At 35.9% G+C, this 26457-nt stretch overlaps 2 protein-coding genes across 4 annotated transcripts in view; one reads left to right on the forward strand and one right to left on the reverse strand.

Moving 5' to 3' along the window:
- Positions 1-123: 123 nt before the first annotated feature.
- On the forward strand, positions 124-13987 carry GNPNAT1 (glucosamine-phosphate N-acetyltransferase 1). 2 transcript variants are annotated; one of them, XM_014479486.2, is made up of 6 exons: positions 124-395; positions 5186-5353; positions 6330-6392; positions 7562-7689; positions 10243-10304; positions 11577-13987. In XM_014479486.2, exons 2-6 carry the CDS (start codon positions 5200-5202, stop codon positions 11722-11724), a joined length of 555 nt encoding a protein of 184 aa, XP_014334972.1. In that variant the 5' UTR covers positions 124-395; positions 5186-5199; the 3' UTR covers positions 11725-13987. The 2 variants fall into 2 exon arrangements, with proteins under 2 accessions (XP_014334972.1, XP_005900017.1); XM_005899955.3 differs by having other exon boundaries at positions 127-307.
- A 252-nt stretch (positions 13988-14239) lies between these two features.
- The window catches only part of STYX (serine/threonine/tyrosine interacting protein), a 53464-nt gene continuing 41246 nt past the window's right edge, over positions 14240-26457 (reverse strand). For both annotated transcript variants that reach the window (XM_070377275.1, XM_005899956.3), the window contains 2 exons: positions 20419-20512; positions 14240-17807 (listed from right to left, as the gene is read on the reverse strand). In XM_070377275.1, coding sequence (XP_070233376.1) covers positions 17734-17807; positions 20419-20512 — 168 coding nt within the window. In that variant the 3' untranslated portion in view covers positions 14240-17733. The remainder of the gene's footprint in view (positions 17808-20418; positions 20513-26457) is intronic.

Here is a 26457-nt window from a genome sequence, read left to right on the forward strand (position 1 = left end):
TGACGTCAGCCGCAGGTCCCGCCTCCACTCCGCCCCGTCCTCCGGGCCTCGCCCCCGCCCCCTCCGCAGGCACCTCCCCCTGCCCTGCTCGCGGCCCTGCGTAAGCGGGCAGGGGCGGGCTGGAGGCGTTGGTGCTGCCACGTCTTGGCGGCTGCGAGCGTAGCGGCCGAGGGGCAGCGGGCTGTAGCGCGGGAGGCGGGAAGAGGTGGGGCTGGCTCTGAAGCCGGATCCGGATCCAGTGCAGTGTACCCGGGTGGGTGAGAATCCGTCGAGCCTGGAGAAGAGCGCAGACTGCTGACCTCTGCGGGTGAGAGTCTGGGGGTCGGGAGAGAGAGCAGGTCCGGACCGGATGCCCTGAGTGCCAGGTTGGGCCTGCCTTCAGGTTTATCAAACAGGTGTGACTGCTACCCCCGGGCGAGGCGAGCTAGGCCCGGCGAGGGGCGGGAGCAGATTCCGTTCGGGGATCCAGGCATTTATCTTCGCCAGCTGGGTGCACATGGGGGCGTAGAGGGCAGTTTGGAGCAAGTTGAGAGAACGCACGCCTGGAGCAGAGGTTAGGGATGGTGGTCAGTGGTCCAGGCATGCAGGAGGTGGCCTTAGCCAGGCAGGAGCAGAGACTAGGGTGAAATTGACTCCGTTCGGCAGCTTTAACGTGGGGAATTGAAACAGCTGTTCACAGTCTCTGCCGCCTTCGGTTTTGAAATGGGCATGAACGCTGTTGGCCCCCCTGTTCCCTTCGGAGGAGCACCCCACGGCGGTCAGGAGCCACTTGAGGACCTGATTCTGCTCCGAAGATCACCTCCTGCACTGATTAAATTGGGGTTTCACTGTGGGAAAGACGGACATCCTTTGTCTCTTCCGGGGGAATTGTACCCTCTAGAGACACTAAGTATTGTGACTTCTCTTACAGGAGCTAACATTTATGTAAATCGAACTCTTAAAATGCCATACAAAATTGAAGGGCGACTAGTTTTGTTAGGATATACACTCGTGAATGAATCCTAGAATGGATCTCAGGAAATCATTTAGGTCAGTTTCATTAGGCAGGATTCACTGACATTTTGTAGAATAGGGGAAATAGCTCCCAGTCTGGCACGATGATGTAAAGATTGGCCTCTACTGAGTTTGATACTGGAGGGCAAGAACGACATTGGAGGATTTAAGATTCACTCATTGGCTATTACCTTGAGGTCAAGTCCCGAAAGCGCCACGTGCTATATAGGGTGCTCATGGATAGACTGGGAATAATGCCTAAATTATAGGGATCAAATAAACTATCAAGAAATTTTAAAATTCTCAACTGAAGTGTAATTGCATAATTTAATATAGCCAGGCCTATTAAAATCATCAGTGAGTGAAGTGTTCTTAGGTTCAAACAAAATTCAAATTGAAATTGTTATGAAATGTATGTAGACGAACCCCAAAGTCTCAAACAGCACAAGGTCCCCCTTCCTGCTTTAACCGTGTACTAAATAAAGTAATGCTCCAAGAGCTCATGAGATACAAAGACAAGTTTAGATTTGACCTTAGATTGTTTTTAAAATTTTTGTATCAACTTCTGAAATCTTCATTCTCAGTATCTATTACTTGTTGCTCTCAGTTGTTTGTTCCTAGCAGCAGCTCATCCCCTTGTGTATCAGTAAAGATGGTGAGAAACCTGTTGAAATTGTGTCCAGAGAATGGTCAACCAACTGATGTGATCTTAGTAAAAATGAATTGGCTGTATGGTTTTTGTGATATCATTTGTGGCAGTTTGGAAATCTTTTTTTCTTCTGGATTTTCTGAATGACCTCCAGATAAGTCTTGTACTATTTGTTATTCACTAGGCATTTATTGTGCTAATCTTACGCATTAAGGGCCTTTAAATACCTGCTAACTTAGTAGTTAAATAGAAAAGGTTTTTGAGAAATACTTAACGGTTAGGGTTGTTTTTAAAATTAGTCTAAAATCTTCAAAGACAGACCCCAACAAGGGAATTCCCTGGCAGTCCAGCAGTTAAAACTTGGTGCTTTCATTGCCATAGACCTAGGTTCGATCCCTGGTTGGAGAGCTAAGATCCCACAAGCAGCACACCCCTCACCCCGACCCCTGGCCAAAAAACCCAAAATCCCAAATAGACTCCAGTGATAATGATGGAATTCGGCTTCAAATTCCTAATGTGGTACCTGGGGCCACTTTAAGATCCTGAAAATTATCTTTTGCAAACCAAATAAACTTAACAATTTTGCTGTTTTCTAAAATCTTTTGAAATTTAGTATCAAATCACACCTTACTTTAACTTGCTCAATATATTAATTGGACACCAACAGAATTTTACTACATGGGGACATAGTAAAATAAAAGATAGTAACCTTAAGTATGGCTCTGTTTTATAAAATAGCTCATATAAACATTTTGATATTAATTTTTGATTGTGTAAGGATACGGATTCTTAACTTCTATCCAGAATGCTTTAAGAATTTTAACTAGCCTGAAATTCTTATTTTCCAAATATAGGTTATGAGTGCTGCTTTGACTAAATGTTGTGTGTGTGTTAGTCGCTCTGTCATGTACGACCCTGCAACCCATGGACTGTAACCCGCCAGGCTCCTCTGTCCATGGGATTCTCCAGACAAGAATACTGGACTGGATTGCCACTCCCTTCTCCAGAGGATCTTCCGGATCCAGGGATTGAACCCTAGTCTCCCTCATTGTAGGCTGATTCTTTAACAACTGAGCCACAAGGGAAGCCCAAATGAAAGTGAAAGTGGCTCAGTCGTGTCCAACTCTTTGGTCAGGCCAGAATACTGGGTGGGTAGCTGTTCCCTTCTCCAGGGGGTCTTCCCAACCCAGGGATCGACCCCAGGTCTCCCACATTGCAGGCAGATTCTTTACCAGCTGAGCCACAAGGGAAGCCCAAGAATACTGTAGTGGGTAGCCTATCCCTTTTCCAGAGGATCTTCCCTACCCAGGAATCGAACCGGGGTCTCCTGCATTGCAGGTGGCGGCTTTACCTACTGAGCTATCAGGGAAGCCCCTTCTTTCAGATTAGAGTAATCAAGAGCTTCAGGGGCCCAATTATCTGGAACAAATACTAAAGTGCACACACTAAAATTACTTGTAATAAAACCTGTTTCAAATGAACCATGGGTGTGTGCTCAGTCACTTCAGTCAAGTCCAACTACAGTCCATGGGATTTTCCTGGCAAGAATACTGGAGTGGGTTGCCATGCCCCCTCCAGAGTATCTTTCTGATCCAGGTATCAAACCTAAGCCTCCTGCATCTCCTGCTTTGGAGGTGGATTCTTTACTGCTGAGCTGCCAAGGAAGTCCCCAGATAGACCATAAGCTGGTTAAATTTTATGAATGATTGTTTTAATCATCACAATTTCCTTTCTTTACTGTTCTTAGATCCAAGCATAGTGTTTAGAGCAAGTTTTCTTCCTTTCCAAGAATGTTTTCAGTTTAACATAAGCATAACCTTTTTGTAGCCGCTGTACCCAGCAGTGTGACTCATGAATTAATTTAAAAGTGAAAAAACATGAATATATAAAAATAAGTTAACATGAACATACACAAAAATAAATTTTAGATTAGTAGCTAAATTATATCTTGTTGAGCATGTGTAGTGTGCGAGGCACTGGTAGGTGTCTGTATATACTAAGCCATTTCTTCACCAGTTTCATCTCCATTTTACAAATGACGAAACAGATTGTTTAATTTACACGGCCATGGTCAGACAGTTGACATCTGAATATCAGGTCTGACTCTAGAGCTCATGGTCTTTCCTCATCTACGTTTCAGTCTCGGCTTTGGTATAATTTTGTGACCTTGGGCAAGTTACTTGTCTACACCTGCATTTCCTCATCTGTTAACATGGAGATCATCATCAGTACTCTAGGATTGTTACAGTGAGTGAGTAACGTGTAAAGTTCTTTGAACAATGCCTGGCACATAATAAGTGCTGAACAAATAATAACTTCTATTATTACACCACACTACCTTCCCAAAGCCTCTGCTAGATTGCAGCATTCCCTATATAGTTACATCGGGTTATGCAATATAATCTAGCTTTATGGAAAAGTTAAAAGTAGTTGCCCTTAGACATACTGTGATTTATGAAATAAGAGAACATCTGGGAGTTGGGTTATTGGTGGAAGTTATTCTGTTATTAAGTGGACTTTAATTTTTTCCTGTATTGCTTTGTTTTATGGTAGTATATTATGCATATAGATAGATGAGATACGGAGCGCAGAGTACAAGTTATATGCGAATTTTCTACTGTGCATTTTTGACAGCATGGAGGATTTGCACCCTAAACCCGTGCTGGTCAAGGACCAACTCTGGTTTAACTGGGTGTGGTGTTAGAAATGAAAGTTTAGTGTTACCACACAGTCTCCTGGTAATTGTTTGGAAGACTGTTCCCTCCAGCAATCCTCTTCTACAGAAGCGTGCCCCCCCACCTGTTTCTATGCTTCATGTTTTTCATTCTAGCATTCTAGCTTTCATTTAGTTTCAGTTTTATTAAGACTACACCTAGTAAGAACCTGACCATTTCTGAATGTTCAAAAAAAGAGAAAAATACCGTAATTAATCATTTTCCAATAGCATGAAAAACACAGGCTATTCTTAAAAAGTTGCTTAGATGCAGCTGAGCAACTTCTAGATTTTTAGAAAACCTGCTATGAAAACAAAATCCAATAGATACTTAGTGTGAATTTATCATAGCTGAGACCAAATATTCCAGTGAATGCAGAGAATCTTCTGTTCATGGTTCATATTTTTTTTAAAGCTACATGCTCAGTAGTCTTCCTTAGTATCAGATAAAACCAACAAATTATTCCTTAATCCAATAATGTTAAAAAAAAAAAAAGTCATTTAAAAGTCAGATATTCAAAATGCTACGCTAGTAGCACTGGCCCATAGGAAAAAATGTTTTAAAAGTCCTGTTAGAAAAATGGAGTTTAAAAGTGTAACAACTTCTAAATTTAGTTGTTCATTTACTATATGACAGAATTTCTGAGTTTTCTATATAGCTCTAGCTGTGGCATTTGATGTTACATTCAGGATAGACTAAAATAAGTACCTGGCATACCTGTTAAAGATTTTTTCTAAGTGCCATTCATTTTTATTAAGAAATTGACAATTTTGCCAATCAAAAATTTTCTATTAAATAAAATGCCTTAACATTTAAAATTTTGTTTTAGATCTTACTGCAAAGATGAAACCTGATGAAACTCCTATGTTTGACCCAAGTCTACTCAAAGAAGTGGACTGGAGTCAGAATACAGCTACATTTTCTCCAGCCATTTCCCCAACACATCCTGGAGAAGGTTTGGTTTTGAGGCCTCTTTGTACTGCTGATTTAAATAGAGGTATGGGCTCAGTTTATAAATGCTACTTAGACTTATAATTAGCATTGTTTTTTCCACATACATGATGATGCTGATAATTTTTTTAAATATTTGACTTTCATATTAGTTTTTTGTGCTTAAATTTTAAAGTGACTGAGAACTTAATTACAATGTGTATAGGCCAGATATTACTGTACTACAGTACTGAATTACACCATTTCAAATGACTTATATACAACAGTGCTCCTTCCTAATTAAGCAGCAAAAAGGGGGAAATTACCTTGTATAATGACACAAAAGTAAGAATCTTCTCTAAGAAGCTGGATGGAAAATGAGAATGAAGATAATTTGCCTCAGATAGTTGCAAAAGGTTTTGTCTACATATATTCCTTTTTTTACTATCTAAATTCTCCAAAATAATATCCTTAAATTTCAGTAACCAAAAATCAACTTTTTACAGTTTTCATTTTTTTGGCAGGAAATCTTAAATTATTTTGGTCAAATCAGTTCTTCAATATATAAAAGTTAAGATTCCCAAAGTTCTATGCTGTTCATATTAACATAACATTAATCAGGAATCTTTAAAAAAAACTGTTGTCTCAACAATGTTATATTTTACAAATAATATCATATTTGATCACAATGAGAATCTTGCATTTTTAAGTAAAACCAAAGCACGTATTTGGGAAAATTTGACATCCCTTGCATTGAATCTACTGCAAATTACATTTAAAACTGTATATGCTGGTTCTATATACTGAGTCTTAAGGTCAGCACTATTCCAAAAATCTTATGCAGGCAAAAACATTAGTAAAATCTATTATTGTTTTACATATTGATTATATAGAAAGAATGGGTTTGTTTAATCTTTTAAAATAATTTAAGAATGGTTCATTACATAAAGTTTTGAAAAAATAATGCCCACCAGCTTGACACATTGCTTCTTTTAATATATATTTGCTCTTCTCATGACTTGAAATCTGTTTTTCAAAACTAGGTTTTTTTAAGGTACTAGGTCAGCTGACAGAGACTGGAGTTGTCAACCCAGAACAATTTATGAGTAAGTCCTACAGCCTCTTTTTCCTGAAGAAAAAGAAATGAAACAAGATTATATTTTTGTTTCAAACTCTGTTCACTGTCTACTTGTTTTGTTCAAATAGCTGGAAAATATTCAAATAACAAATTAGCTATTATTTGTTTAATGTGGCCAATCTATTCTAGAATCCAAAAGTAACTACTACTATGTTTTACAAAATACCTGGCTATTTTTAGATAATTACTATAGCATAGGACCTGGGTGGCAGTTTTAGAGATTTTCATTATAGTATTTTCCTTCCACGTAGTTAGGTTATTTCACAGAAACTTCATTGTCAAAAATGTAATAAAAATATGTGACGATAGAAACCCAGAAGGGTCAGTTGACTTACCCAAAATCACAGGGAGTTTTTGGTAAGGAAAAAACTACAACCTTCCTAATTCCATCCAGTGCTCTTAACACTGTCTTCCTATCTTCTTCATTTTCTTCAATAGGTAATTTTATTTTGTACTCTATATGACCCTCTTGAAGTAAAGGTTATTATTTTGTGATTCTGTTTTCCTTCTTTGAATCTATTTCATCCCATTTCAGACCCATTACTAGAATACAACTGTGGAAATAAACAGTATGTTAATACTCTTGGGCTCAGTTTTTATTCCTAAATTCTTCTTTGTGGGAATACTAGATGAGAAATCATGTTATTTCATCAATATAAGTCAGTTTGAGGGGAAGGTATTTATTCCATTTTTGCTCCTATTTGCTATGTGGCTTTGGAAAAATTACTGGGAAACGGAGACTTATTTTTTATCTATTTCACAGGGTGCTTTCAAAGCAAACAAAAATGATGATTGTATTTCTAAAACGGGTCATATAATCATGAAACATTTGGGATCACAAGAGGAAAACTGAAAACTACTTTGTCAGATTATAAAATAGCTGTATTAGCCTTCCTTCATTCTGCTAGCAGATCTTTTAAATGTATGGACTATGTTCTAGTCAGTACTGACTGCTGATGTTTCAAATACATGGTCATGCTTAATAACTGACATTTTCTCTAGACACAAAGTTGTAATTTACTGTGATAAAATAGCTTTAAATATTCATTAAATTATTTTGGTTAATTCTAGTATTTTTTTTTTTTGGTACCTAATAAAGTTTAATGTCCATATAACACACTTTTCCAATTTCCACAGAATCTTTTGAGCACATGAAGAAATCTGGGGATTACTATGTTACAGTTGTGGAAGATGTGACTTTAGGCCAGATAGTTGCTACAGCAACTCTGATAATAGAACATAAATTCATCCATTCCTGTGCTAAGGTATGTGTTCACATTAATGCTTATGAGTAAAATGGATATCAACTTTGAGTTTCCATCAGACAAGTCTGTTTTCCCACTGCTTTTTACTGCAAAATGAGAGAGCAAAATATAGCCTGGAATAGTTTTGTTTTCTAGAAATCACTTAGTCATTTTCCCATTCTCTTAAGAGTTGTGAGACAGAAAATGTTATTAATATGAATTGTTTGCTAAAAATTGTTCTGTAAGGTGTTAGAATTGGTATCAGTTCAGTCATGTCGAACTCTCTGCTACCCCATGAATCGCAGCATGCCAGGTATACCTGTCCATTACCAACTCCCGGAGTTCACCCAAACTCTTGTGCATTGATTCAGTGATACCATCCAACCATCTCATCCTCCGTCGTCCCCTTCTCCTCCTGTCCCCAACCCCTCCCAGCATCAGGGTCTTTCCAATGAGTCAACTCTTTGCATGAGGTGGCCAAAGTATTGGAGTTTCAGCCTCAGCATCAGTCCTTCCAGTGAACACCCAGGACTGGTCTCCTTTAGGATGGACTGATTGGATCTCCTTGCAGTCCAAGGGACTCTCGAGTCTTCTCCAACACCACAGTTCAAAAGCATCAATTCTTCAGCACTCAGCCTTCTTCACAGTCCAACTCTCACATCCATACATGAGCACTGGAAAAACCATAGCTTTGACTAGATGGACCTTTGTTGGCAAAGTAATATCTCTGCTTTTTAATATGCTGTCTAGGTTGGTCATAACTTTCCTTCCAAGGAGTAAGCGTCTTTTAATTTCATAGCTGCAATCACCATCTGCAGTGATTTTGGAGCCCAAATAAATAAAAGTGTGACACTGTTTCCACTATTTCCCCATCTATTTCCCATGAAGCAATGGGACCAGATGCCATGATCTTTGTTTTCTGAATGTTGAGCTTTAAACCAACTTTTTCACTCTCCTCTTTCACTGTCATCAAGAGCTTTTTAGTTCCTCTTCACTTTCTGCCATAAGGGTGGTGTCATCTGCATATCTGAGGTTATTGATATTTCTCCCGGCAATCTTGATTCCAGCTTGTGTTTCTTCCAGCCCAGCGTTTCTCATGATGTACTCTGCATAGAAGTTAAATAAGCAGGGTGACAATATACAGCCTTGACGTACTCCGTTTCCTATTTGGAACCAGTCTGTTCTTCCATGTCCAGTTCTGTTGATTCCTGACCTGCATGTAGGTTTCTCAAGAGGTAGGTCAGGTGGTCTGGTATTCCCATCTCTTTCAGAATTTTCCACAGTTTATTGTGATCCACACAGTCAAAGGCTTTGGCATAGTCAATAAAGCAGAAATAGATGTTTTTCTGGAACTCTCTTGCTTTTTCCATGATCCAGCGGATGTTGGCAATTTGATCTCTGGGTCCTCTGCCTTTTCTAAATCCAGCTTGAACATCTGGAAGTTCACGGTTCACATATTGCTGAAGCCTGGCTTGGAGAATTTTGAGCATTACTTTACTAGCGTGTGAGATGAGTGCAATTGTGCGGTACTTTGAGCATTCTTTGGCATTGCCTTTGGGATTGGAATGAAAACTGACCTTTTCCAGTCCTGTGGCCACTGCTGAGTTTTCCAAATTTGCTGGCATATTGAGTGCAGCACTTTCACAGCATCATCTTTTAGGATTTGAAATAGCTCAACTGGAATTCCATCCCCTCCACTAGCTTTGTTCATAGTGATGCTTTCTAAGGCCCACTTGACTTCACATTCCAGGATGTCTGGCTCTAGATCAGTGATCACATATTTTTTGTACAGTTCTTCTGTGTATTCTTGTCACCTCTTAATATCTTCTGCTTCTGTTAGGTCCATAGCATTTCTGTCCTTTGTCGAGCCCATCTTTGCATGATATGTTCCCTTGGTATCTTTAATTTTCTTGAAGAGAATTGGTATAGACGTAGAAAAATCAAGTCAGCATTGTGGAATTTGTGGAATTAGTGTTTGGAATCACTAATGCTAATTTTTTTCAAAAATGATACTTGGAATGTACTACATTAACACAAATTCCCATCAGTTTCCCAGTGGTAAAGAGTTCAGAATAACATGTTCTAATCATGACCCTTCTAATGCCTGTAGAGTCCCTTCACTCCTCATGATTCACAGGAAATAGTAAAGAAAACAAGATCTAGATAACCCAGTGAGAATATGATAAACACTTGGAATGTATTCTGTGAGGTATGAATTTTGGTGTGGTTTCTGTACTAGAAGTTAGTATATTGTATTTGTTATGTCTGAAATAAATTGCTTTTAAGCAGGAATAGGATAATGGATGTAGTACCTTTAGTAACAAGATTACATTTTGGTGATGTGGATTCTGAGATTTGTTTTAAAATAATGGGATGGGATGGCTCGGGATATGGGTGAATTAGGCCACAAATTGATTCACTATATTATTTCTTCTATAATAAGTTTAAAAAATTTGCAATTTTTGAAGTTAAGGTTTATAAAACATTCATCAGTGAATTCTTACCATCATTTGTTGATTTAACTAAAAACAAAACCTACATGCTTAGTCTTTTAAACATTGTGTATATTTTCAGAGAGGACGAGTAGAAGATGTTGTTGTTAGTGATGAATGCAGAGGAAAGCAGCTTGGCAAATTGTAAGTAGGCAGAAACAAGGTAACCGTGGATAAAGCAGCTACTCTCTGTGTTTCAGTTTACATTTTCTTGCCAAGATACTTGTTAAAAATGTTTCCCTGTTTGAAGTTTTTTAAGTGTCATTAATTATGAACCCATTCTCACTCGAGCTTAGACTGAATTTAGTGAAAAGTATTTTTATATATAACTTTTGTCATAAAGTTTGGAAATTGGAACTGTACTGCTAAAACAGCCAACATCTTAAAGTTATTAACTTTTAATAGTAGCACTTTTTCATATTACTAGGAAGAAGAAACTTTTGTTGAGTCAAGTAATTTGTCTATCACATTTAAAAACACAGGACATGTTCTCAGTCATATGACTTTTAGAACCGGCCTTCACTGTATAATCCTCTATACATTTATCTAAGTCTTTTAACTTTCATAGGTTAGAATTTGCTTTTTAATATTTTCTGAGTTTTACGGAATTCACTCAGTAAATATTAAGCACATGTGCTAGATACTATTCAAAGTATTTGATACCTATCAGTGAACAAAACAGACCAATTTCTAGTATTTCTGATGCACGTTCACTTAGCCATACCTTTTGTAATTGTGTAACTTCAAGCAAGAGGTTCTGTCTTCAGAATGATGAGGTTTTTTTCTGTATGGGCAACCTGAGAAATTCCTAGTTTTCTCTCAAGGCAGTTAGAATCACATTTTTATACTTGGTTTGGATTCTTTAAGAATTTATAAAGATGTATATGTTTTTGTTTCCACTTCATATTAGACTAAATCCATAGGTAACCTGATACATTCTTTCACAGATATTTAGGTAGCTTTTAAAATGATAAAGAACAAAGCAATTATTTATCCACTTTATGTGGGAATGTTGACTGAATAGTTTTGACTATTCAACACTGACTAAATAGTATGAATAGAATTTAGATACAAAGGCTAATTTTGGCCATATTTTTTAAAAGGCTGCCAGTCTTTGGTGTTAACAATTTTAAAATCTACTTGTAAAGAGGGTTTGGGGTGAGTTTTCTTTTTATTAATAGACCAGAGATTACTACATAAAGTATATCTGGAACAAAATAAAATGCTTTGGGTGATTTAAATGCTTTATATATTTGTAACTTGAATTTTAAATGAATATAGTGAGAAAGGCCATGATATAAACCTATTTGTAATGTAAACAAAGTTTTGTAAACTATTCACTCACATTGTTATTAATATCCATTTTTATTAACAAATGCTCTATGCCTCTCCCCCCAACCCTTTTTAAAATTTCAGGTTATTATCAACCCTTACTTTGCTAAGCAAGAAACTGAACTGTTATAAGATTACCCTGGAATGTCTACCACAAAATGTTGGTTTCTATAAAAAGTTTGGATATACAGTATCTGAAGAAAACTACATGTGTCGGAGGTTTCTAAAGTAAAATCTTTTAAGAAAGACATCTATCAAAGGAGCTGATGCAGCAAGCCTATCCTCTGTTCCTTGAGTTAAAATATTTTGTTGCTGCGACCAGGTGACCTCCATAAATACTGGATTGTGATACAAGTATAATGACACTTAGAAGATTACTTTGGGCTGGTGGGACATGCTGAATTTAGATTACAAATAAATTATTAAGGGGATGATTTTTAACCAAAGGAGTATATTTTTAACTTGAATCTTTTCTTGCATTGTATTTTTCTAAAGTTTGGCTTCATTTCTTAGTAGTCAGAGTATAGGTAGTAAGGAGTTATGTCTGCTATCTGTACTGCTCATTAAAAGAAAAAAAGCATACAGTGAATAAGATTGTTTCTTATCACTTCATAAAATTAATATTTTTGTTTCAAAGAAATATATCTAAATACCACTTATGGGTATGTCATTTCACACGTTACATGAAATTGGATGTTAGATATAACTAAATGTAGTACAGTCCAACACTTGCCTATCCTAATACTGTACTGGCAGACAACCTGGTGAGCCTTTAAAAGAAGTAGAAATGAAGATTAACTTATAAAACGTGACAATTAAATATACATCTAAAAGTTGTTATAATTCTAATGTAGCTGAAGTACTACCTGTCTTATATGTGAAATATAATAATTATTCATGTTTAAATATCTAAGAGAAATATAAGGTACTTTTTAACAGTGAGTTAGTAAATAAATCCTGGTATATTATATATTTCTAACCTTATTTCTCATCTTTCCATGGGGTGTCCAAAGCCTGTCTTCTAACATTTTTATGAAAAACGGATTACAAAGTTGTGGAACATTTTAAAATGTATCATACTACATTTATTACATCCTTAAAATGTTGATGGAAGCTTTTCTATTTAATGTGACTATAATGGTACTATTATTCTGGTCACTATCCTATTTTGATTTTAATTTTTTTTTTAAGTAAGTAAGAATTAGATACTTCACAACTGGTTCTTATCTTCTGCATTCCATGTTACATTAAACCTGTTCATATGAATAATTTTGTTAGAATCCTAACGTTTTCTGTGCTTTTCTTGAGTTGTCTATTGAAACAATTAGGTCGAGTCAGGGTTTGTAAAATTTTAATTTTGTGTACTCTTTGTAAAAGGAGCATAGAAAGTAAAAACCACCTGTTTCTCATCCTGTTGACCCACACCTGGTTCAACGAGATTTCCTATTTCCCTCCATGCAGTAAAGCTAGTTAACTTTCTAAATAACAGAAATTCTTTACCAATAGAGGGTGTGCTACTTACCTGCTGATGACCTAAGCACATGAATTGGTGTGTCCCTAGTGAAAGCGACAAAACTAATTTTGCTTTTTAAGAAAAAGGAGTCGTATAACCTTGGTAACAGTAGCTTCACTAGGTATATCCTGGTAATTAAAAACCCATGTTAAAAAATAAACCTAATAGAGACTTCTCTGGTGGTCCAGTGGTTGAGACTCCTTGCTTCCTATACAAGGGGCATGGGTTTGATCCCTGGTTGGGGAACTAAGATCCCTGCGTGGCTGGGACCCTAATAAAAGGCAAATGTTTTATTATAATTCTTACCACTAAACAATGTGAAGTAATATAAGCTGGCTATTTCAATAAATCCCTTTAAATAATGTTCTTACAGTCTTATCTTAAATTCCCCCGATAGGAAACAAAAGTTGTAGGTAAGGTATAACACATAAAAATTGTGTCCCTGAGGAATTGATGATCTGCACGTAGCTTTAGTTAACCAGAAAAGCTTGATTTTACTAAGGCATCCTGTGGGTAAACTTGAGTATGAAAAAAACTGCAGATACATTTCAGTAATACATTTTTGGGTGCTCTTCACTTTTGAAAAGGTATAATGAAGTGGCAGTTGTGATTTTTATTTTGTTCCATGTGTTCTATATATTTGTATTTTACTGACTAAAATGCACATCTTTTTTTACATGTAGCATTTGGAAATCTGGATGCATTTTATGATCAATTGTTTGTCATGATTTATTCAGCAATATTTTTGCCTTTTAGTGGGATCAAAAAGATAGTGTAGTGGTGCTGATGATGACATCTCAGATTTGATGAAGGATATTATGTAGGTAGGCTAACAAGGGGAAAACTAAAAGCATGAAGGATTTTTTTAAATGAGCTGGAAGCTGTTCTATGAATGGCCTTACCTCTGCCTTCAGACACAAATTCCCTCACTTTCAACTCCAAACTTGTTCAAATAATCATTAAAAAATATCTTGAGCCTAAACTTGGGACCTCCCTGTACTGACCTTAATTTTTATGTGTGTAATCACAGTGTTTTAGAAAATACCCTTAAGTGCTTCTCATTATCCAGTGTTCATTTGTCCTTCAGATTTAATATGTGTGTGGGATTAAAACTGGGTTACTTTTACCTAGAAGACAACAATCTAAGTAAAGCGGTTATGGCATAAGCAGTATAAATGAACTTTTCAATCTTTTTTGAGGTATAATGGCACAACAGTTTTAATACAACCACCAATTTTCACAAAATAATTTTAATACTTTGTGCCTGAGCTAGCAGCATCTTGCACTGTGACATTCCTATACATACATAATAAGCATTTTATCCAAGTACAAATGTTAAAAGCAGAGTAACTTAAGCAATTGTCTATACAAAGGTAAATAGACACTGTAGGTTATTTTTTTCTTGAATCATTTTTGCTGCATAGTAAATTGCAATTACATGTCAGTATAATGTTACTGATCTATAGAATACACTTTGAACTGTGAGGTATGGCAACTCCCTATGAGAGAGAGCTAACATGTAAACCTGAATATTTTGAGTGATTTTTTTTTTTTTTAGCTGCCATGGATGGGTAAGACAAAAAAAATCCAGCATTCAAAGACCCTAGCAACTTATTTTTAAAAAAAAAAAAAAAAAGATCTTTTAGTAATTTTCAGCTATTTCCTATCATTTTCTTATTGGAGCACTGATGAATGGACAAAAATATTGAGGTGAAGCTAAGTCTGCTATGGAATTATGGATTAAACAGTTATTTGAAAAAAAAAAAATCCGCCAGGTAACTGCTCATTTACTTTACATCAAGTTGAGATTTTGATATATATCTCTATATATGCATCCCAACTTTATAATTCAAGATTGCAGTTAAATACTTCTAAATTCACTTAAATTACCATGGTAATAAGACAATTAGAAACCTTATATTTTCTTTAAAAGGACATGCTTAACATTTTCTGACATTACTTCTAAACTCAGATGAAGCACAAAATCCTCCCAAAACAAATATACTGCTTTGAAAGTTAAGTGGTTGAAAGTTGGTAGCAAAAGCTATCATGGTTTAACATTTCCACCACAGAGTAGATACAAATAAACAAAGGTAACTGCTCTTTATACATCTGATATGAAATTAACACAGACCAATGGACTGAAATTACAAGGTAAGAATACTGCCATTCTAGTTGAATATTTTCAATATTTAAGTTTCATACTTTCAAAATGGACAATAAAGCAGTTCTCTATGTTCTGATGTGATATCATTTTAAATTCTGTGCCCAGATTAATATTTAATGCTTATAATTGGGTGCTGAGTCACTCATATATTATTCAAATATTCTATAAAATAAATCATGATTGGTTAAATGTACTATAATTAGCTATCACAAAACATCAAAGGAAATAGAGGAATTATAGAAATGGAACCAAATAAAAAGAATAGGAAGAGCTACCAGAAGAACCAGTTAAACACTGGATGGAAGAATATACTTAAACTTGCAGTGTTCTTATATGAAAGAAAAGTTAAACTTTTTGTCCATATTAATTTGTCCTCAAGAAAATGAAGTCCCTTTTTCTAGTGTCTGTGAGAGTCTTTACAGTGCTGGGCAGGCACTTTAGTGACAACATAAAAATTACAGTGATTAAAAGTGGAAAATTACCAAATATAATTCAATAACCAAACCTGTATCCTTGGCCAGACTATTAGAGAAGATATGTATATTTTAAGAAATTAATTTAGAAAATCTTAACTGTCTCATTTTTAAAATCTAAATGGACTATTATGAAGATTCTTTTAAGCAGTTTTTGTGGAAGGAGCATCATAGATTATTAGTTTGCAAAAGAGATCTTTGCTGACCTACCCAATAGTAATCTATATACAGGGCAGCTGTGTTATCTGGCACTTTACCAACTGGAATTTCTGAACACTCAATGCAAATCTTGACTATACTAGACCACCACACCAAATGATATAACACACCAATCATACAACAGAATACAAGACCTCAAGGGACTGACAATATGCTGTTTTTAGGGTGGTAAAATAGGGGAAGGGAAGAGGAATCAGAAGAAAACCACCTGGGTCAACAGAATTAACGCTTAATTAACAAAGCAGTTTTGATTCACTTCCACTCTCCTGTTATGCTGGATAAAAAAACTTACTGTATTATTTCACCTTAGGGAGGAAAGCAAAGTAGGTAAGTTGGTATAATAGGTTACTTTATGGGGTACCTCTTGGTACCAAAGGAAGGTATGGAAATCACTCTCATCAGTAAAGCACCTCAAGAGAGGACTGAGAAAAATGAAATACAAAGGAGTTTCATTCGTGCTACCCTAAATCATCAACTATAAAAAGTTAAAACACTCCTCTCCTCCCCAACATCATACTTAAAGTAGTAAAAATGTTTTTTTAAGAACAATTTTTATATGTATAAATAAAAACATGGAGAACCTAGGATCCATAAAGTGACTTTGCTAATGCAAATTATGGGGGAAATCTGGATTAACTCAATGTAAAGAAAGAACTGATTACAACACTAATTTGTATACACTGAAGTCTTCCACAATCACTTTTCTACAAAAAATGCATCCTCAAAGAAAACTTACTGTCTGAGCCAGAACAATCTCACAGAATCATTAAGACAACATAAAATGAAGGAGTAAAATGTTCCATATTCCAAATAATTTTACTCAGGTTTCTTCAAGCCTTAAGACTTTCAGTTTAATTTATGGTTAAAAAAAATTATAGAAAAATGTTCAAAACTTTTCACTGTTCTACATACTAATTTAGAGGTCATAAGGATTTATTTACTTATTTTTTCTAATGAAGCAAGGCACTTTTCTTTTTGGGGCTTTGTTTAGGAAAAATAGTGCTACATTGGTTTATTATATTTAGAACCATTTTGGACAAAGAAAAAATCGGCTACACGACTCCGAAAAGAAGAAACAGAACATTTGGCTTTTAAGAACGCTAAAGGAAAGTCACTTGAAAGTTGAAAACTCTCCTTGTATTGGTGAACATCTGGTATTATAAAGCAAACATTTTCCTTTGTTCATTAAACTTTTTCTTTCTACAGAATAAAATTAGGAAGGTAATAGGAAAGGAAGCAATACTTGGATCATGTTAAAATAAGGACAGTTGGCTGTCATGATTTAAAGATTATTAATAAGGGATCAAGAAGTTTAAAAAAAGATAAACTATTGAATTATACTAAAAAAGAAATGTGGCAGATTCCTACATTTGTTAATGTTTCTGTAAGAGGCTCCATCATAAAATTGAACTGTAAAATTATTTTTAAAATGTAATATGTAGAACATAAAATGAATTTTTAGCAAACTTTAGGAAATTCTTTTGTTATAAATTACCCAGATTTTATAAACAAATCCCCCCTAACTTGCATTTTGTTTAAAGTAACAACTTTATATCATACAAATAAATTTCAAGTATGAAAAGTGCATTATTGCAATAATACCTCTTTGCAAGTCCAAAATTCTTGGTTTATAATAAAACTGTAAAGAATTTAAAAAAAAAAAAAAAAAAGGAGTAAAACCATCAGTGCCATCTATTGCAGAAGTCCAACATCTTAAAATGTTGCTCAACAAGTCGCAGAGAAACACGTCTGGAAGCAACATATAATTGAAAAGAAACTACTTGTGTTTTTACCATTTTACATTATTACTGTCTGTAGTATTTTTCTCCTCAAATAGAAATTCACATCCTCTATAATGCTGCTCTTGAATCAGCCATTCTGCGCAGCTGCCACTTGCATGTTTCCAAAATCATCTTCTTCTTCATGTGTTCTCTTCAAACTGCCTAAAAGTTATTGCATGAACACAACATATGGTATAATGGGAACTTAAATAAATTCATTCATTAGAATGTTACAGCTAGGAAAGGCTTCATTTTTCATGAAGTGTTATTATATATATGACAATGAAAATTTCATGACTGAATTTTTAATAAACCTTTGTACTGATAAAATACTTTTGTTACAAATAACCCAAAGAACTTTGTATCTTCGTGACATCATCCCTCTTAATAATTATTAAGGTATTTTATATAATGAACATTAATTTTTAAAATAATGGTTCATAAATATTTGGTTACCATTTTCTAGGCATCCATCATAAACATGTGACTCTGAACATATTACTTATGAACTTCATATAACTTTATGAAGTTATAATTTGTATAATTTTATTTTGTAGATGTAATTATCCTTTTGCTTCACAGATGCTGTCAAAAATGTTTTTCCAGTGAAACTGATTGTTATCAACAAGTGTAGAATTGGAAGGAAGGCATGTAGCAGATAAGAGAATTTCTTTTATCTACTCCTCATATCATAGTCTGCTAGTACAGGAATTTCCCACACAGAGTATGTGTGGGATTGTATATGCCCAACAATCATAATCAAGAAATTTGAGTCTCAATGGAGGAAAACTTTAGGGAACAACTGAACTGGTAAAGGGTTTGCTGCGTTATCTGCCAAATAGTTACATCACCTTAAACTTATGCCCTAAAAGTTGTGCTAAATCATGGTTAGTGTTAGTCCAGAGGGTGGATTGGATTCCGAAGGGAAACTAGTATTTCACTACAAGATTAATAAAAAGAACAGAAATATAGTACTGATGGAATAAAGAAGAAAATATGCTAGTCATTAAAATAAGTCTAAATGTGTGCATACGTGCTAAGTCGCTTCAGTTGTGTCCAATCTTTGTGACCCTATAGACTGCAGCCCACTAGGTTCCTCTGTCCATGGGATTCTCCAGGCAGTAATACCGGAGTAGGTTGCCATGCCCTCCTCCAGGGGAATCTTCCTGACCCAGGGATTGAACTTGTGTCTCTTATGTCTCCTGCATTGGCAGCTAGGCTCTTTACCATTAGCACCACCTGGAAAGCCTTAAGTCTAAATACAGCTGTTATAACAGATTCAGATGCAGTGCTACATCTGCATTCTACTAAAGGAGGTTGAGAGACATAGCTAGCTAATTCAAGGCAGAAAGTGAGGAGGTACAGATAAAGTTCTATGGCAGAATAACTAGAAGTTAGAGGAAGAATAAGTTAATCATCATGTTTTCTTGAGGCAACGACATCTGAACCAAGTTTTTATGGAGAGACTGGATGTGATGCTTTCTAGGTGGAGAATAGAATACACACGGGTAACCATTAGTAGCTCAGTTTTCTGCAGTACATATATAGAGGTACAGTGAGAGATACAAATAAAGATCAAAAGGGCCTTTAATTACTATCTGTGATGTGTTTGCTTCAGTAAAAAATTAAGCCAACGAAGACTTTTAGACAAGAAGAAAACCACTATTAGAATTATCTTTCATGAAAATATGTCTGGCCACAATGTATGGAACATGTAGGATGGGAGGCCAATACAGACCTGAACTATACTGAGATTAAAGGTATTATAAAAAGAAAGAATTTTTGTTACTGAAGAAACAGAGCCTCCCATTTTGGAAAATGATTACATAGAAGTTGCAAACTAAAGAGTCAATGACAAGTAGGAAGTTAAGCTTGAAGTGTGGTTACATAGTTTCATCAACTAAGGAGGTACAATATAGTGCTGGACTTGTGGATGAGATCACCAGTGTTCAATTTCTAAATCCAACACTAACCAGGTATGTAACCTATTTTTCCTAACTTAAAAGGCTGTTGGTGCAAATAAGACTGAAAGGAACTCTGGGAGAGAAAAATAATAAACTAATAAATTCCATGAATGCTCTAATAAAAAGAAAGGAGACAAAAAAGGGTAGCAAGGTCTTGGAGAGGAATGTAAACGTTAAAAGATTTTGAGAGCATGCCTGGATCATTAAATGGGGGAGGAAACACTCTAAAATAGGGAGGAAAAAAGGACAGATATTTATGGCAACAGAGAAACTGAGTCACCCTGCTTTCACTTACTAGCCACCTTTTATTTTCAATAAGATCACCTAAGTCTATTTAGGGCCTCCGGTACCAGACCCCTCTTATTATTTTAATCTTTCCAACACAGTTATACTACTTAATTGTGGAGAAGGGAATGACAACTCACTCCAATATTCTAGACTGGAGAATTCCATGGACAGAGGAGCCTGGTGGGCTACAGTCCATGGGGTCACAAAGAGTTGGACACCACTGAGCAACTGACACTTTCACTTTAAACTACTTAAAGATTTAAAGGTCAACAAAATGGAAATCTGATCTTCCAACCAGCATGTTCTACTTAACTAGTGGCATACACACAGAAGCTCAGTATAATATATAATTAATTATAAAATTAAAATTAGAAATTATTTTAATTCAATAGCCCATCCAAAAGTTTCTAAACAATTTAAATTGCTCAGTGTAACTTGCTAATGAGTGACAGATGCATCTTCTCTTCTACTTTTCATATCATCTATCTCCCCAAATTTCTCCAAAATGAAAAAATCCTTACCTGTGGAGCCAGAATGAACAGATAATGACCTTTCTATCTGAAGTGGTGACATCATCTGTATTGTTAATTTTGCTAGGTAGATGGCTTCATATTCCTAGAAAAGATTTTAATTAACTTGAGTATACATTTAACTTGAGTATACAATTAACTTGAGTATACATTTAAATTCTTGGATACCCAAAACAAAATGAAATTTAAAAAGTGGTTAATGCATGCATTATTGGTATTCTTAGTTTATACTGAAAACTCCAGTGCCATATGGCTGTAAGAGAAATGCTTAAAATTCCTATCTTATAATTTCATATATACTGATGAGACTATAAATCAAATCAAGCCAATAGCCTGCACTAGGGTATCACACACTGAACTAGCAATCAGGACATATTCCCTGCCACTGGGGCAGATCTCTGACTTAAGAAGAAAATGAAATAAAATATTAAAAAAATCAGACTAATATAAAGTACTTAATGGATTCAAGTATATTCAGTTCAGTCACTCATTCATGTCTGACTCTTTGTGACCCCATTGACCGCACCCTGCCCATCACCAACTCCTGGAGCTTGCTCAAACTCATTGAGTTGGTGGTGCCATCCAACCATCTCATCCTCTGTTGTCCTCTTCTCCTCCCACCTTCAATCTTCAAGCATATATCTGGTTCAAGTATGTATCTGGTTCTAATTTCTTAAAATCAATAGTCCTCGACTTCCAGTTAAAGATGAAATAATAAAAGCATTCATGTACCTTCTTTCCTTAAAGGGAGGAGATAGAACAAGATATATAGAGAACTCCTGATTTGATGAAACTATAAAACATCGATAACCCTGAATATGAGAAAGAAGAGTAAGGAAAAAAGAACAGTGCCTACCTTTATGACAGAAGAAAGAGAATTAGGAAGAGGCCTCAAGAGGACTTTTGGAATTCTGGAAAATGTTCAATTTCATTATCTGGATGGTAGTTACATGGATGTTTGTTTACACTTTATGCACTTACATATGTGTATTATATTTCACAATAATATTAAAAAAATGGAACCAGACTAAGCTATGCACAGAAAATACCTGGCTGCATATATCAAACAAAGTGGGTACAATTTAGAGTTCTCCAAAAAGGGTGGCAGACCTAAGACAAATCTTAGAAGCCCCTGCATAGTATGAAGTATGTGTGGGTCTATCAAGGAAAATGTGAACATCCACACCTGGCATTTTTGCAAGAAGCAAGCCTGGTGGAGGAGAAACTGTTGCCAAGCATCTGCTAATCTTGGTCAGCTAAAAGTAAAAACTAAATCACTAATTCTCAGGCTGACTATACCTGAGGATCACCTGAAAAGTCTTAAAACCAGTATATATATACTCAGCTTACCCCTCTCCTTGGCTGCCCCCTTTCCAGTGATTCTCATTTAATGGTATGGGTAAAGTTCCCCAGGTGACTCCAATGTGCATGTAGTATTTATGAACCTAAAAAGGAAAAACCTGTGACAGAGGGGCTCCTTTTCTCCACTCACTGAGTAGATTCATACTAGTGGGAAAAACTGTTGGTGAGAAGGTCTTCCAAAACAACTGGGAAAATTTAAGCTGCCTATATTTCCCAATCTCTCCCCAAAACTTTATTATTGGGAAAATGGCTTATCTAAGAAGAATGCCTCCAGTTCGAAGATGACCAATAATCAAAAATGAACCAATATAAGTCTTATGTAAAAGTGTTTCTAAGGGGAAAAAAGCAACATTATAACCAAAGTCCATATATGAAGAAAACTGCATGAAAATTACACGAGGCAGGTGAAAATTGTGAATAATTCTCCATAAAATCAATGAGATAACGGCATTTCTGAAACAAGTTCAAAGAAGAGATAAAAGGACTCATGGAAGAAATTTAACAATGAAAGAGATGACGTAACTCTTAGAGCTCAATAGAAAAACAGAAAGAAGAAAATAAACCACAGAAATAATGACTGTAAGAGAATCAACAAAGAGGAGAACGGACCATACCATGCAATTCTAGCACATTATTAATGTACCTCTTTCTCCTGGATTGTTCCCAACAGCACATGAATATGCCCTTTCCTACCATATTAGAAAACAAACAAAATGCCCCTCTTAATCCCAGTTTCCCCTCCAGCTACTGTTTTTCTGTTTTCCCCTTTTAATTTCTGGAAATATCTGTTCTGGCTGTTCACATTCCTCTCTTCCCATTATGCTTATAAGCCCCATTCCACAAAAACTTGTTTGTCAAGGGCACTGATCACTTCGTGCTCCTACTCAATGTCAGTTCTCAGCCCTTACTTAACCTATTATCAACCTCTGAAACAAAGGATCATCTCCTACTCTTAAAATGCCTTCTCCACTTGACTTCCCAAGCACCAGACCATCCTGGTTTTCTTCCCAACTCACTGGCCACTCTTTTCAGCCTCCTCTGCTGATTCCCCATCTCCCCAATCTCTACATGTTGGGAGTACATTAAGTTTCTGTTTTTGAAGTCCTTTTCTACCCACACTCCCTTCTCTGGTGATCTCACTCAGTTTTAAAGCTTTCAATAGCATCCATATACCGAAAACCCCTATATATAAGGTTCTTTCTCATAAACACCAGGCTTATATGCAGACCTGCCCACTATCTAATAGCTCTCTTAACCTTAACATGACCAAAAAGTCTCAATTTTATTCCCTTCAAATTTCATGCAGTTTCTCCTATACAAGTAAGCAACAGTTCCTCTTCCAGTTGTTCAGACTAAAAGGCTTAGAATCATCCCAGTCTCTCTTCTCCAATCCAACAGCAAATTCTGTAAGCTATACTGTCAAGTAAATCCAGAATCTGATCTCTTTTCATCAACAATCACCTCTGTCTAAATCCGTATTCTCTCCTAACTCCCATCACTCCATAGCCTCGTAATTTATGTATTTGCTTCTGCCCTAACCCCAACAACCCTTACAGTATATATACATGGTATACTACATTTAACACAGATGACCCAGTTTATTCCTTCACTTAAAAGTCAAAGGCCTTATTTATAATGGCCTATAAATGCCTATCACGTGGCCCCTTACCTCCCAGGTTTAATCTATTATTACTATTCATTTGCTCACTCTGTTCCAGCTATACTGACCTCCTCACACTTCTTGAAAATACTAGGCATACTCCCATCTCAAGGCACCTGCACATATTCCTTCTATCTAGAATGCTTTCCCCCAAGTACCGAAATAGCTCATTCTCTTAATTTCTTCAGGTCTTTGGTCAAATAACATTTTTGCAATAAGGCCTTTTCTTATCACCTTTCAAAAATGCAATTAATGTCTCACTTCTTTATATGACCTTAACGGCTCTCTTATTTTCCTCTGTGACCTATTACCATATGATCTACTACTTTTGTGTTGTTGTAGTTTAGTCATTCCGTCTGACTCTTTGTGACCCAATGGACTGAAGCCCACCAGGCTCCTCTGTCCATGGGATTTCTCTGGCAAGGATACTGCCATTTCCTTCTCCATAACCTCCTATATTTTAGTTTGCTGCTACTAAGTCGCTTCAGTCACGTCCGACTCTGTGCGACCCCATAGATGGCAGCCCACTAGGTTGGTTTACTGTCTAATTCATTAAAATAAGTTTTATGAAGTCAGGGATTTGTCTGTTTTGTTCTCTGCTTTACTGCCACTGCTTATAACAATGTCAAATAAACATCTGATGAAACAACAAAGCATGGGAATGGAAAGAAAAGCTTGCCAAAAATCAAGCCAAAAGACAAAAAAACAAAGTTGAAAATAAATACAGAGAAAATGGTAGATATGGAAGAAAAAAAGAAAACAATATAAAATATGTCTCTGGGAGAAAAAAACAGGCAAGTGAAAAAGAACAACAATAGCCAAATACGTATAGAAGAAAACTTTCTGTAATAAGGGAAGATGTGAATCTCTAAGTGGTAAGGGCATATTATGACTAAAAGGAAATTAATATAGAACAATCAAAAAGATATACTTAATAAAGCATCCTATGCTCATCCAGAAAACAGCTCCTCCTTCTAATCAAGTCTTCTAAGAGGGAAGAATTTTAAAAATTAAGCTCCCTTCAGACTTCTCTAGGACAATTATTCAATGTTAGGTCTGTGTAGAAACTCATAAGAGAAAAAGTATTAAAATTTTTTTAATCTAGCCAAGTGCCATTCAAACATAAACACAACAGAGCTTCCCTGGTGGTCCAGTGATTAAGACTCCATACTTCCACTGCAGACGGCATGGCTTTGATCCCTGGTCAGGCAACTAAGATCCCACATGCCATGCAGTGTGGCCAAAACAAACATAAGAGCAAGAGAAAAACATTTTCCAAAATGCTAGGACTTAAGTTTCGAAGAACTCTTCTTGAAAATAATGTTCAAACTCCAGGAGTTGAATAAGGAGGCTAAAATCCTACTTAAATATAGAACTCAGCATGAACAATGAGAAAATGCGGTTATAGCATAGAATGCAAATATTATAATTTGTAACAATGTAGAAAAAGTAAAAGCCGGGAAATGTAACAGGACATAGTTTAAGTGGATGATCCTATATTGCTAAGTAAAAAGAGGTACCATATTTAAATATTTTTAAAAGTGTAAGCAGTATCTCCTAGAAGAACTAAGATTAGTATCAACAAAATAGGTTGTGGAGGGGAAGGAGGAAAGTAGAGGTATATAAATTTTTATCTTTTATACTGGAAATCCATTGATAGTTATTTAAATGTGATAACTCAAGGAACATATGTATATACTATAAAGTTAGATTGTGCCCATTAAGTAAACAACTTATAAATTTAAAAGTATCAAAAGAATACAAACAAAAAATTCATCAATTTATAGTGAAAAGTTCAAAAAAGATGTATTTTGAGAAAGCATGATATGAAAATAAAATGACAGACAAAAGTGTATGTCATTTTTAGTACAAAAAAGTGGGATAAATTCACCTATTAAAGAAAAATATGAGTAAAAAATCAAAATAACAAAATCCAGCCATAGGGCACATACAAGAAATGCATGTAAAACAAAGCGATTTAGAAAGGTGGAAAGAAAAGCAATGAAGAAACTCACAAGACAAATGCAAACAAAAAAGGATCACAATATTAAGGTTAATTTCAAAGTAAAATAACTGGACAATAAACATATAACTACAATGAAGATCTAACTTGAATTTTATCTATGAAATAATGCAGCACTAAAATTGGCAAAGAAACTAGAGGAAATAAAGAAGTAAACAGAAACAGAACAAAGGGAGTTTCAGTTCACCTCTAAGCCCCCAAAAGATGAAGTGAACAAATACAATGTACCCTCTGTATCCATGAATGAAGAACCCACAGATACACAGAACTGACTGTACTATGCCATTTTACATGAGATTTGGAATCCATGGTGAGGGAGTGTGTATGGCCCTGGAACCAATTCCTCACAGATATAGAAGGACGACTGCAGACTGAATTTTATGCCCTGAAAACAGAGAATATATCTTCTTTTCCAATAGTCATAATAACAACTGTTTATTATACCACAAAGAAAACATTTAAAATTTAGTTATATGATTTATGAAAAAAACTCTCAAACGTGAAGTAAAAATAAAATCAAAAGTGAAATGACAGAATATCAAGTTATAACAAGAATAAAAACATTACATAGCAAAATTTATAGAGGATATATAGAATCAGTTCAGTTCAGTTCAGTCGCTCAGTCGTGTCCGACTCTTTGTGACCCCATGAATCACAGCACGCCAGGCCTCCCTGTCCATCACCAACTCCCGGAGTCCACCCAAACCCATGTCCATCGAGTCAGTGATGCCATCCAGCCATCTCATCCTCTGTTGTTCCCTTCTCCTCCGGCCCCCAATCCCTCCCAGCATCAGAGTCTTTTCCAATGAGTCATATGGCTAAAGAAATGCTAAGAGGATAATTTACAGTCTTGAATTCTTATAGCTCAAGACCCGAGTTTGACCCCTGGGTTGGGAGGATATCCTGGAGAAGGGACTGGCTACCCACTCCAGTATTCTTGTCTGGAGAATCTCAAGAACAGAGGGATATATAGTCCATGGGGTCA

Source organism: Bos mutus, chromosome 10, assembly GCF_027580195.1.
Source record: "Bos mutus isolate GX-2022 chromosome 10, NWIPB_WYAK_1.1, whole genome shotgun sequence".
Lineage (NCBI taxonomy): Eukaryota > Metazoa > Chordata > Mammalia > Artiodactyla > Bovidae > Bos > Bos mutus.